The following is an 18831-nucleotide window of genomic DNA, read 5'->3' on the forward strand; positions in this document are numbered from 1 at the left end:
TTAAAGGGATCAGGATTTTAAACATTTTATTTGCAAATTTAATATAGGCCTACAATTCTATTATCAACAACTACCATTTCCACCCCTGTCAAACAGAAAGGTTCCACAACAATAAGAGTATAGTATTATGAAATATAAAGTTATCGTAACTCAAACCAACACCAACAAACACGATCTAATATATTTTGCACCTTTTCCTTGAACTGAGGCAAGGTAGGGGGAGATTCCGGCACTCCTTCCTCTCCAGCCAATGAGATTTCCTCCTGGGTGACAATATGGTTGTACTTCAAGAACATAGAAAGATATTCATTCCTGTCGTCTGACCACAGGTTCGAGTACTGATTCATGCTTTCCCTGTACTCCAAGGCCTGCACAACAGTAGCGTCAATTTCATCTATCAGTTGGTCGCGCAAAGCAAGCAGATCTGCATTGTCATCCAGAGCATCCTATGGGGAAAAATACATAAAACACATCTTCGGAACCTTACCAAAACTAAAAAACTTATACAGCTGAAACAACTTTTTAAAAGCAGTCACTTTAAGGCAAATACAGTCGAACCTGAGTAAGACGGAATCATAAGGGAGCCAGAACAAAATTCTGTCTTAGACAGGAGAATTTAGGAGGGGGGATGGAAGGGGGGGGGGTTCAAAGGCTCAGCCGGTGGGATCAAGGATCACTTGTCCGATCAACAAGCAGTGGTCAAAACTTCACACCTCTCAACTGCTATCCTGTCTGATAATGACATGCGTCAGCTTTACTTATCCAATTACCACCAGTGCTTGGCTTTCATAGGACCACTGTTTGATCTATTAAAAACTGAAACGTTTGAACATCTCCTTTGCGTCCACCTTTAGCCCCACCCATCAGTGTAACAAGCACAGTCAACTAATGCCACCCCTCACTGCCATCATGTAACAACGATTCGAGGAACTCTTTTCTTGGCTGTCTGTACGATCAGGGCGGCTGGTATTGGTCAATCTTAATTTCACACCTCTGGCTTCTGGATACCCAAGAAAGTCTCCGTAGTGGCTCGCTACTCGAGCACTCTCACCGGCAATCATGAGATTTCACACCCAAACTACCCTGACCATCTGCATCGCTCAGGGCTCACATGATGGGGGTAAAATCTACCCCCAAATTGTACCCAACTTCCCTTCCTCGCCTAGCGGCATGGCCACGGTGTTAAGTTTAGAGCCGGCGGAACCAAACTTGCAAGATTTGTTTCAAATCAGGGCTGAGCGGGCCAAGCATTTTCCGTCTTAGACAGGTAAAACCCTCAGAAGGGAGCGGATTTCTCTTTCCGTTTCCGCGTTGGACAGGTTTCCGTTTTATACAGGTAATTAAAGAGGAAATATATCAAGGGGGGAGCGGGGAGATTCCGTTAAGACAGGTTCCCTTGTCATACCGGTTTCCGTTAAGGCAGGTTCGACTGTACTTATATTTTGAGGATCTCTACATTTTACAATAATATTTTTCATTTAAATTCATCAGAAATAGCGAAGTGCAGGGCATCATCATCATTCATCACTCAAGTGAAGTCAAAGAGGGGAGAAAGAAGAAAACTTCTATACAGCTACGCTATACAAATAAAAGGAGTTGACAAAGAATACAACTTTTTTGGAAAATGTAGGAGAGCCATTACAACTTAGAATGCAATATAATCTTCAAAATGACATTTCTGTTATTGATTCTCATGCAATCTTCCTGGATTTTCACATCCTGTCTGAAAAAAAAAAGAAAGCAAACAGGCTCCAAGAGCTCTAACTCAGAATTTGAGAACTGACAAGGAGACATAGAAATGCAAGGGAATATAAATAGCCCTGATTGACATGATAATAGATAAAGCAGTAAAATTTTAATTCACCTTTTTCAGATTGAAGATTGATGATTTAGTAGATGTTTTACAGCGCTATCGACACACTTTTGGTCATGTAAGTGTCAAAAACTGATATACTATAACTTTTTCAGAGAACTTTTAAAGCTTTTCAACACCATCTATACAAGATCCCAAATTTACTAAACTTTCCAAAGAACGTAGAACAACTAAAATGTAATAATAAATAATAAATAGCATTTGCATAGCGCATATCCCCACTCGAAAGCAAGCTCTATGCGCTTTACACTATATTATTACCGCAGCAGACCATAGAACACTCAGAAACATTCTCAGCTTCCTGGGAAGCATACAGTGCAAGCAGCTGGTTAAGCCTTCAAACACTAACAAACTGACAAGATCTTTCACTGTCTATAGCTAGGTACCCATTTTCACCTGGGTGAAGTGGGGAAAATTCGTGTAAAGTGCCTTTCCTAAGGACGCAACGTCGGGCCCGCGGCTTGAACTCCCAAACCCGCAACCTCACGATAACGAGTCCGGTAGCCTAACCGCGAGGCCACCGACGCCACAGACTGAAACACAGACCAAGACCACTGACTCACCTGGTAAGTCTTTTCCTCGTCAGGACTTAGCCTGGGAATGAGTGAGGCCATGGCGTAGATGTCCGAGAAGACTCCGTCGATGACGTCCCAGAAGGCGGGCTGGACGCCTGGCTCCAGCTCGGGGATGAACACCATCTTTGGGATGTGGAGCTCCAGCAGGATCTCAAACAGTGGCCCGCTGGTCTTTTCTTCATCCGTGTTGTTGATTATGTAGTTCAGACTGCAAGCTAGCAAATGACAGTAACAGATATTGACATGCAGCAGGGTTGGCGTAAGTTGAAAAAAAAATGTTTCTAGTATTTTATCATGACTTTTCCAGATTGAAATGAATGTTATGAAACATGCACAAAATCTGAAAAGTTGAAAGGATAGCTGGAATAAAGGGAAAGAAGAGTACGTTTTTATCTAGCTATTAATATCAAAGTGATACAAAAAATAAACGGTTTTTCACGGTTTGAAGGTAACTAAAAGATACGGCTATCATTTCTAAATCTATGAAAAATACAATCTTTGTTTCCAGGTTCATATTACAAAAATACAGCGTCTCCTGAATTAAAATCTTTAAGAGAGTTAGCATGATTGACAAAAGAGTGGCAGTGAGTGTAAACTTCAATAGCATCAATGACTAAAGCTAGATTTGATTTTACTGTATTATAGCTTAAAAAGTAAAGGTTGGGGGGAATTTTCATTGCAAATTATGCATCATAAGACTTACCAATAATGTCATAAAACGAATCGATGACCATTTGATCTAGATACTTCTTGTAGTTTAACCAAGCCTCAGACTCCTCATCAGCTTGAAAAAGCTCACAATTCGTCTGTCAGAAATAACAAGAATGCAAAACAAAATCTGAATTAAGACAACTGGGCATTAACATCATCAAAACATAGTTCACGACATTTTGTACAATTTTTACTTTAAAAAGAGTTTTGTGTAAAATAGAGGTTATCAAAAATGATATCCCTACCACAATCTTACTAAAATTCACGGTCAATATTCTGTAAAAGTAGTAGTTTCCAACCTTGAGCCTGCAAAGGGAAACCATTACGTGAGGGAAAGAAACAAAGAAAGAAAGAAAGACAGACAGAAAAAAGAAAGAGAGACAATATTACACTTCGCCTCTTTTCTTTGAGGAAGCTTGACAAAAAAACACCAAAAAAGTTTTAATAAAGAAAAAAAAAACCCAAAGAAAGAAAAATTTTTAAGCAACATAACATTGATAATCATTTACTATGCCTCACTTACAGCCATGAGCTCATGAATCTCCATCCCAGCACCAGTGATGGCCGTATTACAAAAATACTCACAGCCATGAGTTCATGAATCTCCATCCCAGCACCAGTGATGGCCGTATTACGCTTCTTCACAACGTCAGCGCGGTCAACTAGCCCAAGCAGGTTATCCAGTTTCTCTTTCCGCTCAAACAAAGGAAGAGAGGCAAAAGTGCCCAGCACGTCCTTCATCCGCTGAACATTTTCTTTCGACCGCTCCACTCGATGGGTCAGATCGTTGATCATGGCCAGAGTCTCTTCAATGTACTCCCAGATGTCTGTAGATAAAAAAAAGTTCTGCAGTAAACAGGGGTGTCAAATGGCTATGAAACACATGAGATATGATCAATCTTTATTGTCCGTATTGAAAACAATGTGCCAGGATCAGGACAATAAAGATTTAGCATATCTTATCATATCCTATCAACAGGGGGACTCAAAATTTATGGATCATATTGTCTTATACAGCTTGTATCAAAACTATTTTCGCAGCGATCCTTCCAAAGTCAGAAACAAACTGGGGAATTTCCAAAATCTGGATTTCCAGTTTTATCCAGAAAAAGAGGTACCTATGAGAATCATAGCATGCATATTACATTGTTCTCACATTTCGCTTCATACTTTGTTAGCCCCCTTGGTGATGGAAGATGTGTTTGGTTTTCTTCATACACCATATTCCCCAATTTTGGATTTCCTGAGATGAAAGGCATTATACAAAATATCAACCACGCTCATCACTTTAGTTCTCACACATTGAAAGGCATTACTATGGTGTTTGCCATAGTAGAGTCTTGCCTTTTTAACCAGATAGATAAAAATGATGAATGATGCTACTCATACAGACCAGGACAGGGTTAAAGGAACAGATTTATCTTTCGTTTACAGCATCTTCAGTGAGTGTGAAAGCGTGCATGCAAGTATTCAGGTATGCATCTCTTTGTGTATCTGAAAATTTCCCTCTTTCCACAGCTGAAAGAAGAGAGGGTTTAGTAGCGGTTAATTTAGTGTTAATATTATATTACACAACCTTGACAGTCGTTTTATCATATTAGAGAAAAGACACTGGGCTATCTGAAGAACAGTATTACCTACGTAGTATGTTCCTTTTCATCATCACTGATTTTATCAATATCAGCACAGCTGGATATTGAGTGGATCATACACATCTAGAGAACTAAAGCATATACACTAAGTATCAAAACTTTTGTTTATTTAAATATCACTGATACAATATATACTGCAAAGAATGAAAAGTAACCCACCATCCATCTTCCAAGCCAAGATATTTATAGCCAACTCAAGCTGTTGATCTATTTTGGCCAAAGTCGGAGCAATCAGTGGCTGCTCCACCGGTATGGTGTCTGTGATGAGTCTGTTGTAGAGCTGCATAATGAGCATCAGATTGGCGTAGTACTTGAACAGCATGTCCCGCCTTTTGAAGACGCTTTCAGGCTGTGTTGGGATGTCTCCCTGACCAAGTAGTTTGAGGTACTTCATTTCTTTCAGGACAGCAACCAACTGTGGGTGAAAATAGAAAAGAAAATTCAGCCACAATTGGGGCTGTTATGGCATTATTTTCTCACCAGAAGGTTTCAGGTGTTTCATTTCTTTCAAGATGGCGACCAACTGCAGCGAATATATTTTAAAAATTAAAATCAACGTCATAGGCAGATTTTAAAAGCCAGTTTGTTATTTTTTTTAGAAAAGTACGCAAAAAGTATACTTCTAAAATCGAACACAGAAAGTTTGTCTGAAAAAAATACTCAAAATTCAACAAGGATTACTTTATTGATCCAGATGCAAAAGACAAAACAAATATTTTACATTCATAAAAAAACAGGGTTACCTTGTCATCAAAATTGACAGTCAAAAGTTTTGTTTCCAGATCCTTTTTCAACAAATGCTGAGCCATGTTGAAAGAACAATTCTCCTCAACATTTGAGAGCCACTGTTGGTACTCAGTTTCATCAGAGCTACGAACAAAATAGAAACATATAAGAGAAACACAATAGTATGATATGGGCCAAATGCAGCCTATCAGATAGCATTCAGGACAAAAAGTACTTTTTATAATAATAATAAATAATATTTGTATTACCAAAATCTCTACTCAGTAGCAAAGTAGCAAGCTCTACACCCATTACAATATATATCCTTACCTCAGCAGACCTGACAACATTATGAAAGAATTTCAACTTCCTGAAAAGATGCTTTTTACACAAACATACTGACAAAATCTTTTGCTGTCTCAGGCCAGGTACCAATTCATCACAGGGTAAAGTGAGGACAATATTTAGTTTAGTTTTAGTAGAGGCTTTACGGCACTCGCAACAGCATAAGGTCATATGGGCGCCAGAAGTTTAGAGGCGTTACAAGAGAGTAACAAACATAAAAAAGAAGAAGGGGGAGATAAGGACAATAAACGTTTGATAGGAAAGAAGGAGCAAACCACACCAGAGCACCCGCCAACCACCCACGAGGACAATTGTGTCAAGTATCTTTTCAAAGGACACAATTGCAGGCTGAGCTGAGCTGAGACCCAAACCCCTGAGCCCTCAACCACAAGAATACGTTGAGTCCATAAGCCTAACCACCTGACTTCCCACACCACATCTTTCATCTACAAACATTACGCTTGACTTTAAAAAAAATTTTAGTAAGAGTTTTACGGCACTTGCAACACAATAAGGTCATATAAGTGCTGAAAATTAGATTTAGTTTTAGTAGAGGTTTTACGGCGCTCGCAACTGCATAAGGCCATATATGAGCGCCAGAAAATTAGAGCTGTTACAAGAGAGTAACAAACACAAAAAAGAAGGAGGGGAGATAAAGACGATAGATGCTTGAAAGGAAAGAAGGAGCAAACCACACCAGAGCACCCGCCAACCACCCACTCCCTTCGCTTGACTTTACATATGAGGTTTTTTTTTCCTTTTCCACAATTTACACACGAGTCTCCACATTTGAGGAAACCCACTCTCTTATCAGAGATACCTAATTGACCTGAGAGTACAGAAAACAAAGCCTCAAGAGAAGGAGCCACTGGTGCACTTAGAGCACAAGTTTTTGAACAGTAAAACATGAAATAAAAGTGTGTTCTCTCAAAAACCAGAATTGCCAAATTTTCAAAAATTTGGACGAAGGTGTTAGCATGTCAGCAGGGATGAAAAAGAAAGCGACATTTTATTTTTATCAATAGTTATTTAACCAACTTAAGGTACAATTATGGAAGGGTGTGGCAATTTCAGGAAGATTTAAGAGTATAATATTGTAAGAATACACTTTGCTTAAAAAGAAGAAACATACAAACAATGTTCTGCCCACGAGAGTATATCGTGGTTGTCAGTACATTTTGAAACTTTACTAAATAAAGTTTAGAATTTTTAACTCTTTACATGAATAATTTCTGACAACGTTATAGGAGAATTACATAATGAATTCTGAGCATTTCCTTAAAAAAAGATTCAACAATATAGTTGTAACAAACTACATTTTCAACCTTATCCAAATAAAGTTCAGAATTTAAAAACTCTTTAAAAAAATTTCTGACAACGTTACAAGAGAATTACGTCACGATTTCCGAGCTTTTTCCTAAAAAAAAAAAAGATTCAACAATATAGTTGTAACAAACTATATTTTCAACCTAATCCAAATAAAGTTCAGAATTTAAAAACTCTTTAAAAAATTTTCTGACAACGTTACAAGAGAATTACGTCATGATTTCCGAGCTTTTTCCTTAAAAAAAAAAGATTCAACAATATAGTTGTAACAAACTACATTTTCAACCTTATCCAAATAAAGTTAATAATTTTAAAAACTCTTTTTAAAAATTTCTGACAACCTTGCAAGAGAATTACATCATGATTTCTGAGCATTTTCCTAAAAAAAACAGATTCAACAATATTGATGGAACAAACAGCCAAAGCTGGACTAATCATAACTCACAGATCAAGAAGGTTTTTCAGATCAGCAACTCTAGTTAGGACGTGCTGGTAAGTCTCTGAGTGCTTGATCCTGAAAAAGAACACAGTAGGATTTAAATGACTTCTGTTACAATTTCAATTGCTTATTATCATTATTATTAGTATTATTATTATCGTTGTTGTTATTATTATTATTATTATTATTATTATTATTATTATTACTACTACTATTATCATTATTATTAATATTATTATTATTATTAATACTATTATTATTATTATACTCACCGCTGTTCAATAGTTTATTATTATTATTATTATTATTATTATCATTATTATTTGTATTATTACAGTCGAACCTGTGTAAGACAGAATCCCAAGGGAGCAAGAAAAAAAGGGAACTGTCTTAGACAGCGGAATTTATGGGGAGATTTGGGGAGGGGAGGAGTCAAAGGCTCAGCCGGTAGGATCAAGGATCGCTTGTCCAGTCGGCTAGCAGTGGTCAAAACTTCACACCTCTCAACTGCTATCCTCTCTGATAATGACATGCGTCAGTCTTACTTATTCAATTACCACTAGTGCATGCATTTCATAAAACCACTGACCTATTAAAAACAGAAACGTTCAAACATCTCCTTTGCTTCCAACCTTAGTCCCACCAATCGGAGTAACAAGCACAGTCAACCAATGCCACCGCTCACTGCCATGTAACAAGGATTCGAGGAACTCTTTTCTCGGCTGGCCATATGATCAGGGCGGTAGACATTGGTCAAACCAATCTCACACCTCAAGCTTCTTGCTACCCAAGAAAGTTTCCGAGGTGGCTCGCTACTCGAGCACTTTCACTGGCACTCGTGAGATTTCACACCCACACTACCCTGACCATCTGCATCGCTCAGGGCTCACATAGATGGGGTAACATCTTCCCCCAATTGCATCCCTACTCCCCTTCCTCGCAAGGCGGCATGGCGTTAAGTTTAGAGCCGGCAGAACCAAACTTGCATGTTTTGTTTCAAATAAATCAGGGCTGAGAGGGCAAAACATTTTCAGTCTTTGATAGGTAAAACCCTTAGATGGGAGTCGATTTTCCCTTCCGTTTCTGCATTGGACAGGTTTCCGTTTTGTACAGGTAATTAACCCTATCCGTACGCCCTGGGATAATTATTTACCCCCACGGTTGTATTCTTCACATTTTAGAATACTTCTAGTACAAAGATCTCTTTGAAACTTTCAGTATTTCTCAAAAAATCATTACGACAGACTGCGATGCAAAGCGTACAGATCGTTTAAATGAGTAAATTTACTCTTTGAAACGTGGAGGCACAGAGTTCCCCACGTCATATGGATACGATAGTAAAACACGACGTACGGATAGGGTCAAAGAGGAATAGATCAAGGGGGGAGCGGGGAGATTCCGTTAAGACAGGTTTTCGTTTTACACAGGCTTCCCTTAAGGCAGGTCCGACTGTATTCTTCTTATTATTACCATTAATATTATACTTATGGGTGTTCAATTGTTTATTTTTATTATTATTATCATTATTATCATTATTATACCTATGGGTGTTCAATTGCTTATCATTATTATTATTATTATTATTATTATTATTATTATTATTATTATACTCACGGGTGTTCAATTGTTTATTTATTTATTTATTATATATTTTTTAAATGATCATTATTACTATTATTGTCATTATTATGATGACTATTATTATGATTATACTCACGGGTGTTCAATTCTGCCAAAATCCTCCAGATGGCTGGCCACTCTGCTGTACAGCTCTCTGGCCCAGATCCTGGCGCCCGCCACAGGAGGCATGTTCTTATGGACCACCATGAGGCCCGTCTCCTTCTTGTGAGCCATCTAACATAGGACAGCATACACATGTGAAGAGATTTCAGAAGATTTCAGCCTAAAGACATGAAAAAAACATTTTTAACATTTATGTTGACTTTTTTTCTTCTCTAATTATATAAACAGATCTTACTCAAAAACAATATTCAAAGCAACTGAACTTACTTGTGAACTCTTATAAAGGAAAGAAAGTACATTTCATCTAGAGATACTTCCAAAACGGAATTTCTTTGAAAGTCATAATGTTCTTATGAAGCGCACGGTTACTTCACAGGTTCAAGGTTGTTCCTTCAGCTTTGATTTTTTAGTTTTAGTAGAGGTTTTACGGCACTCGCAACTGCATAAGGTCATATGAGCGCCAGAAGATTAGAGGTGTTACAAGAGAGTAACAAACATAAAAAAGAACAAGGCTGAGCAAGCACAAATGAAGTAAACTGACATAATAACAATTGTCTACAACTCTGGGATAAGATAGACGACTGCCCAAAAAAAAAAAAGGCATATTATGTCAGAAAAGAATAGGATGTAATAGTGGCACGCTTCAACCACAAAAGTACAGTTTTAGATTTAGTTTTGGTAGAGGTTTTACGGTGTTCGCAACTGCATAAGGTCATATGAGCGCCAGAAGATTAGAGGTGTTACAAGAGAGTAACAAACATAAAAAAGAACGAGGGGAGATAAGGACGAATAGGTGTTTGATATCAAAGAAGAAGCAAACTACACCAGAGCACCCGCCAACAACAAAATATAGTTTACAGGTAAGAAGAAGAAGAGGAGATCCCAGCACTGCTTCATTCTCATTCCCATCCTCATAAATAACACAAACAACTTATTAGTTTTATGATTTTGTAAGCGTTTCAGTGCACTTGCAACACAATTAGGTCCCATAAATGTCGAAGATTAGAGGTGTTACAAGCAAGTAATAAACACCCAAAAAAAGAAAGAGAAGAGATAAGGACGATAGATGTTTGGTAGGAAAGAAGGAGCAAACCACACCAGAGCACCCGCCAACCACCCACATAAAAAGATAGTTTATTGATAAGAAAAAAGGAGATCACAGCACGTCTTCACTCTCATTCCCATCCTCATAAGAAATAACATCAAATACACACCTGCTGTTCATACAATTCAAAGCAAATATCCAAAGCTTGATGCATCTGTTCCACCACCATTGGGTACTTGTCATTGAAGTCCTTTATAATGAGTTTTCTCTCCAGCAGTGGCCCCATCATATCAATCAGCTGGGATTTTCAGAGAACAAAACGAATTTCAGTACAAGTAATTAACTCATGCTCACAGTTGATTCACATTGATGGTGGCAAAGAACACACTGTACAATAGGAAAAATTTTAACTTCAAAATTCGCTAATATCCATTGGCCTGTGCTGGCAATCAAATCCACGCTAAACAGTATGTAAATGAGATTATCTTCAAGAAGATCACAAAACGCAAGGTATAAAGACAAATTTAACAAAGAAAAGGAAGTAAATTCAAAGGGACTTGAAGCCTCAGTTGAACTGAAAAAGTGGGGATATGGGCACAAAACATGAAGAAAAGATATCTATCTTCTGAATTACCTTATACACAGACTCCAAGCCGGAGCAATCAAAAAATGCCTTGCATGCAATGGTGGCCAAACGGCGGTCAAAGTCTGCCATAATTGCACTGAAGGTTTCATAGGCATTCAAAAACTCCTGAGGACACAAAGTAAAGACCAAATATTTTGAAGGGTGTAAACGACCATAAATACAAATATGGACAACTTAAGAGAGATTTTACTATTTAAGATGGCGCTAAATCATAGGAAAAGTTCCAGTAAATCTTGTTTAGAAGGGCTACTTTCTTTGTAGTTTCTTTATTACAGCATGGTACTTTTTAATACATATAGTTCTTATGTTTTGGGGGGGGGGGTAGTTGATCGAGGGTGGAGGGGAGTAATTGCGATAATTTATACAGACGAAGAATTTTGAGCCTACACAAGTTAAGAGCCCATCCTCAATTTAGAGCTTCAAGTTCACTTGTTTTCATTATAACCTACAGCAAACTTTATTTCTTGACTTATTTACAATTATGATCAATTATTGTGCGCTAAAAAATATAGGATATCATATCCTAGTGTAATACTAATTTTGAAGGAGCAGAAACCATATAAGGAGATGATATAAACGGAGGAAAAATGTAACAACAACTCTCCTTAATTACAGAAAGAAAGAAAAACTACAGCCCAACTTGCACTAACGATCACCTGCCTGACACAACCTCATGAACAAGTGATCACATCCCACTTTTTTGTATTATAATGACACGGTCGAAAAGGACCACCTGTCTAAGATAACCATTTCCCTCCTTGATAATGGGTGGCAGTCTTGAAAAGGATCAATAGTTCTTTAAGAAGTTGCATAAAAATGTGGTATGGTATTATAATATTTCTCTCTCAGTCTCTGACATTATAAGGCCACTCCTTACCGGGTCATCGGTATCCAGGGGGTTGAATTTTCCCTCTGTGAAAAGCTTGAAAGCCTCGTCAAATTCTTGGAATATGTGCAACACTTCGTCTCCGAGAACATTGCCTTTAATGCCTCCAAAATCAACTTTCTCCAGCTTCATGAAATTGAGATTGGTGTCCATGATGTACTGTAGAAGTTGTTGCAAAAAAATGGACAGTGTGCAGAGGCCAAAGCAACTATAATTCACAACATGTAGAGTTAACCCTTTACATTGTTTTATCAGTCAATGCTCAACCAAGGATTTTCTTAAAACTCTAGCGTGTAAAGCATAAATCATTAAAAGAATCAAAGAAAGGAAAAAGCGACCATCGAAACATTTTTAAAGAACATGATTCCACTGCTGTGCCGATTTTAGTAGGTGCTTCTACATAAGAGTTTACACCGCATGCATGCACGCACACACACACACACACACACACACACACACACACACAAACACCACACACACACACACACACACACACACATACTTACACACAACACATGCACGCATGCACACACACATGCATATATACACACACACACACATGTACACACACACACACACTCACACACACAAAAGCATACACACACTCTTACACATCCTTTCTTCCACACATATATATACACATACACAATAACATATGCCTACACTTACAAATAGTCCAACAGTCACACAGAATTTTCATTGACCTGTTGGACAGGCAAAGCTAATATTCACAATATTATTTAGGTGACCTGAAATTATTGTAAATCATTGACCAAAAATATGACCATTGTATCACGTTTAACACTTTTAAGAGCAACTGACAGAAATTGATGTACAGAAAAGTGGGAAGACATGGAGCAGCATCAAGAGGCCAGTCCGGGATAGGAAAAAGTAGAAAGTGTTTGTTTGTGGCCTTCACTGTGATCCAGGATGAGAAAGGCGATGATGATGATGATGATGATGATGATGATGATGATGATGATGATGATGATGATGATGATGATGATGATGATGATGATGATGATGATGATGAGCGCAACTGAGATAGTATTTACAGATGATATACCTGTAGAATTTTTACTCAGTTCCAACATCCAACCCTTGGTGACAATAATAATTAATTAAGCGTTAATCATTATTGCTTGCCAGAAGAGCAAAAACTCCTGTACGATGATCCAAAGGCTCATTGAATTACTAAAAAAGGGAAAATTAATGCTTTGCTTTCCTTAAGAAAGTCAAGTTATCAGCAGGCACAATTACCCTTAACATCCGAAGGCTACTGAAATCAGCTAATATAGATAGAACCAGACAATACAGAATCACTAATGAGAAACTGGTTCGCTGACAGTTGAGGCATGACTCATGCCAGAGTCAAGGGCAATGAGCCGGCTGATGAGCTCGCTGGGAAAGCAAAACCGGAAGGGAAGCTGTGCACTGACAAACCTGAAATGGTGCATTCAGTAGGGGAAAAACGAGAAAAAGAACAAGAAGAGTCGGAATACCATCATCTTGAGCGACTTCGTGAGCTTGGAATTAGATGGGGCGCCTGCAGAAGATCAAGACTTAGTGGGAGGAGCAGAAGGCTATGGAATCAAACATTGCTTGGAACCATCAGCATCTACACACTTCGAGACATGCTTCTTCAGGGGACGGAACGCTTATGGGGATGCCCCTAGTGCAGTGATGTCGGTCCTTCACACAAGTAGCAAGTAACAAGTTAAAAAGGCAGCAAAGTGTTCAGAAATTAAAGCAAATTTTTTAATGAGCTTTTGGTGGAAGCTCTGGATTGTTTCGCTTACTTTCTTGGGACTTTGCTTTGTTTCAGCAAGGACTTGTTCGAAATATTTTCAATGTCAAATTAAAGGCAAATTTTATTACCTACAAGATTTGTATAAAGTGATTTTCTTTACTCACATGGGCAATTTTTACGCGCTCGTAAACTTTCGAAAAACGTGAGAAGACCAACTCTGGATCAAAATCCCATTTTCTCACATGGGCACCTTCTGGAAACATGGTAGGCAATTTGGCTCTGTGCTCATCAAATGATTCTCTGAACACTGACATCACTTTCTCCGCAGTCTTGACAGTGTTTATAGCTTCTGCTATCTCTCCTTTGAACATCTCCTCAGGGCCTAAATAACCATCCACCTGAAGACAAAAAAAGAGTTAACTATTTAAGGACACAGAGAGAAAAAAATTATCATCAACAATACGCTGAAAAAAGATATTTAAATCCGTGAGTGTGAAAATGATTCATCAATTAGCATTTGAAGTGAAATTGAATCCCCTCTCCCTCACCCCTTCCTACCCCTCTCAACCAGTTGCTTTAATCCACTGATGCAAAACCTGTTGTAACTCAAAGCCCACAGAAAGACTCTTTCACTACCGTGAGCCATGTTTCACAGCTTGTGTTACTCCCAACACTGGACCGCGAGCCATGTTTCACAACTTGTGTTACTCTCAACACTGGACCGCGAGCCATGTTTCACAACTTGTGTTACTCTCAACACTGGACCGCGAGTCATGTTTCACAACTTGTGTTACTCTCAACACTGGACCGCGAGCCATGTTTCACAGCTTGTGTTACTCCCAACAATGGACCGCGAGCCATGTTTCACTGCTCTTCGCTTTCTGCTTCAAAACCAGCCCTACTTTTGTAATAATCGAAACTGAAATCTCAGGCTGAAGAATGACTATTTTTAGCAACATGTTGAGATAGGTCATTATTTCCTCTTTATTTTCATGTATAATAACTGTGGCTAATATATATTGAGAATTGAACTAAAAAATCTTTAATTTGTCCTAGGGTTGGCAGAATCAGAAAGCAGGTCACAGATAAGGCCCAGTCCAGGTGAGGAAAAGCCATGGTAGTGAAAGAGTTAAGATTTTCCACCACTGAAACAAAGATGGACAACATTTTTTTTTCAGCCTGCTAAACAAGCCAGCCACAGCAAGCAGAGGGTTCACCAGGAAGAGGAGAGGGTTCACCAGGTACACTTACTATTTCAATCATGAAATTACACAGCTCCTGCAGCAGCACGGTGAGCCTTTCCGGTGTGTTGTAGTACTTGGAGTGTATCCAGACCAGGCAGACGGTGTGCATCAGAGGTCCCAGGTGCTCCAGGCAGGCCTCAAAGTCTGTGTTCTCTACAGACTCTATCATGTGATTCAGTGCCAGCATGTACACAGAATTGTCATTTGCCTCCAGGAGTGCTGCAAATAAAACAAAACAAAAAGAGTAGAAACAGATGATGGGGACTGTTTGTTTTGTTTTAGTATTGTTTTAGTAATAGTTTTACGGCACTTGCAACACAATAAGGTCATATAAGTGCCAAAGATTAGAAGTGTTACAAGAGGGTAACAAACATAAAAAAGAAGGAGGAGAGATCAGGACGAAAGATGTTTGATAGGAAAGAAGGAGCAAACCACACCAGAGCACCCCCCAACCACCCACATTTTTTGTAATAAAGTTCATGAAACTTTCTTGTACTATTTTGCTCATCCAAATCTCCCTCACTCTCGACTTAGATGACACTCCACACAGCAAGAAGGAACAACTTTTAAAGACTTCCTTCCATCTTCTGTAACATGGCACTGGGCCCAAGGACACATGACGAGAGACAGTGGGGAAAAACAACAAAAGCAACATAAGCTAAAGTACGTCGCATCTGTCCATCACAATTTTATTCCTTTTCACTGCTGTTGGTTCAGTTTAGTCTCAGTAAGAGTTTAACATCACTAGCAAGGCAATAAGGTCATTTAAGTGCAGAAGATTACAGGTGCTACACGGGAGTTACAACCCCCCCCCCCCCCCACAAAAAAGAAAAAAAAAGAAGGAGAGATCAGGATGATAGATGTTTGATAGAAAAGAGGGAGCAAACCACACTAGACCACCCATCAACCACCCGCACTATTGATTTGAAAATAGCTTTGTTTTTTTTCAGTGTTGTCAACTCATTTAAGGTAAAGAAAGAATAATAACATTTAATAGATCAGAATAACAAAAATCATGAAAATGAAAATGCAGGAGAAAATGAAAACTATATTACAAAAGTGAGGTCAGAAATGCTACTTCCTCCACAAAACATTTCTCTCACCTCCAACCACACTGCTGTACAGCTCCTTGAAAGAATGGTAATAAATGCTGTTGCTGTCCTTGAGCAAGCGCACCATCATTTTCACTTTTCGATTTATCAACTGGAAAAAAATTTACATGGAACAAACCATCACTTGTGAGGCAGTCATTTTGATTTAAAAAACTGTCTGCAAATCAACTGTCTCAAAGGTACCAGTCCCTATACATTAAAAAATGGCCTCTAACTGAGCCTAAAAACAGAATGTTACAAACAACAATATATTATTTTGCACAGAACTACACACAGGCACACAAGCAGGTACACACATACGCATACACGCACACATATGCACAAATGCACACACACATTATATGACTGCTCACATATAAAGTCATAAAAAGCCACAACCCTTAAACGGATATTATTCCCAAGCTCTAACTCAAATTGAAGTGAAACTCTGTGAGTTTCAAATTCGACATACTTGCTGATAGATTTGATCAAAGTCTTTGGCGCGGTGCATCCAATACTGGATCTCCTGGCTGGGTTGAGGTTTCTTCCCTTCCAGAATGGCATCTGCAGATCGACACGGGAGCACCTCCCGAACCTCATTGTGCCACATCACTACCAGAGACTCAATACTATGGATGAACTTCTGGTCAGGCCTGAGGGATAAAATTAATCATAAATAAGTATAGGAAACACGAGTTGTTTGTTTTAGTAGAGGTTTTACGGCGTTCGCAACTGCATAAGGTCATATGAGCACCAGAAGATAAGAGGTGTTACAAGAGAGTAACAAACATAAAAAAGAAGAAGGGGAGACAAGGACGATAGATGTTTGATAGGAAAAAAGAAGCAGACCACACCAGAGCACCCGCCAACCACCCACCAAACACGAGTTGTTAGGAGTACAGTTGAACCTGTCCAAGACAGCTACCCATTGTCGGGGAGAAAAGTGGTCATGTTAAACGGATGGTCCTCTTGGATGGTGTCTACTTTATGACAGAAAAAAAAACCAAAGGAGAAAGAGGGAAGTGATCATTTGCACAGGTGACTGTCTTGGACACAAGTTTGTTAAAGCAGGTTCGACTGTAGTAATTTCCTTACTTTTACAACTTTCCTTAGGAACATGTGTGACTAAAGGCTATAAGTAATTTGAACAGTCACACTTCATCTCCATTTTTGACATAAGTTTGTTCTTAAGGTTTGCTTTAATGATGAAGTTGATTCCTTTCACATAGGTCTCCTCCTGGACAAGCATTATTAAGATTCAAAAGACAGTCATAGAAACTACAATGCTATTGTGAAAGAAAATAAGAATGGTGCAAAGCTTGAGATTGCTTAATCTTTTTATTTTATGTCTGGTTGTTGACTGGAGTTACTATGTGGACTTCAACATAAACATACTTCCTATTTCTCATACTGCCCATTTTCCCAATCTCTTTATGACAAGTCAAAGTGCTGAGCCAGTAGAGGGAAAATCAAATAATAATAATAATAATAATAATAATAATAATAATAATAATAATAACAATAATAATAATTCTTCAATTGATCTCTGGTGATGACCGATATTCGTCAGAGGAGAACATTATTTCTTACGCAAAATAAAAGAAGCAGGAATTAAGACGACTTGTGGCTTCTGATTTAGCCAGTGAAACTAATTCTGGTAGAGATGTCTTTGCCACATTTTGAGCATTTAAAGGCTTTATTTTCATTCATGGAAGTGCACAGCTTGCAGGCTTCTCTCTTGGCTTCTACATTTCTAATTAATTAAGTCTCATATTAATATGATTTGCTGCCCTAGACTCTGCAACTCCATAAGGATAACTGAAGAGAAACACAAATCCAGAGATACACAACTACCTTTTGCCAGGGTTTTCTGGGTCTGGGTAGGAGAATTCATCAAACTCTGAGGGGATCAGCAGCAAAGTTTTTGCCTTCACTCGGCTTGCTGTGACAGACAACACTGTCTTCAGGTTGTGCGTGTGTTGATGGACATCATCCGTCACTGCTTGAGGCCAAAACTTGGTGTTAGCCTCATTGGTCATTGCCTGCACCACAAACTGGGAACACAAAGTGTTTGTTTGTACGCAATGGAGCAGATGATGCATCATAAATCGTTGTGTTGTGACCACACCGACTAAATATTTTTTTTTATGAAAGGCAGGTTCACTGCCAACAGATGACCACATTACGCAAAGGTGATCAGACAGTCCACGAGTATGGTCGCCAGTCTGCCTAGGAAGTTCAAGCGCAAGACTGAAAGACAAGAGCGAGTTTACAGTTTGACGAAACGCAGTCTGATACTTGTTTGTAGGCCCTCCGCACCTAGTGTGTGATGTAAGATCGGGCAAACGGCTCAGATGATCAGGGAAAGCAACGTGTCGACAAGTTCACACTTTGGTGCGATCAGGTTTGGGGCAAACATTGTAACCACTTATCGAGATTTACAACAGAGGTGTGATCGTGTTCACGAGAGTGGATGATGCGTGACGCGACAGACCGTTCAATGATGGCACATTTTTGCTACTTGGTTGATCAGCTGAGCGCGCCCAGGCTTCTTATTCTTTTTTTTTTAAAGAAAAGGCAACTAAATTGTGACCTGAAAAGCAGGATCTTAGTCGAACCGGGACCATAAGTGGTGGGATCTTAGGCGGGGACCACTGTTTATGTTTGATAGGAAAGGAGCAAACCACATCAGAGCACCCGCCAACCACCCCCTACAGAACATCTAAAAAAGCAGACAAGCACATCCTCAGAGCAACAAGTATTCAGTGTAGGAAAAAAG

At 38.8% G+C, this 18831-nt stretch overlaps 1 protein-coding gene across 1 annotated transcript in view; it reads right to left on the reverse strand.

Moving 5' to 3' along the window:
• The window catches only part of LOC101847003 (dynein beta chain, ciliary), a gene marked incomplete in the record, with an annotated part of 92355 nt that overhangs the window by 65026 nt on the left and 8498 nt on the right, over positions 1-18831 (reverse strand). The window contains 16 exon segments of the mRNA XM_005089217.3: positions 192-446; positions 2437-2663; positions 3152-3254; positions 3745-3986; positions 4971-5226; positions 5555-5681; positions 7654-7722; positions 9365-9501; positions 10605-10733; positions 11070-11186; positions 11959-12126; positions 13882-14115; positions 14969-15180; positions 16065-16164; positions 16525-16705; positions 17907-18106. Of these exon segments, the coding sequence (XP_005089274.2) occupies positions 192-446; positions 2437-2663; positions 3152-3254; positions 3745-3986; positions 4971-5226; positions 5555-5681; positions 7654-7722; positions 9365-9501; positions 10605-10733; positions 11070-11186; positions 11959-12126; positions 13882-14115; positions 14969-15180; positions 16065-16164; positions 16525-16705; positions 17907-18106 (2757 nt within the window).

This window comes from Aplysia californica, unplaced genomic scaffold (genome assembly GCF_000002075.1).
Source record: "Aplysia californica isolate F4 #8 unplaced genomic scaffold, AplCal3.0 scaffold00004, whole genome shotgun sequence".
NCBI classification, from domain to species: domain Eukaryota; kingdom Metazoa; phylum Mollusca; class Gastropoda; order Aplysiida; family Aplysiidae; genus Aplysia; species Aplysia californica.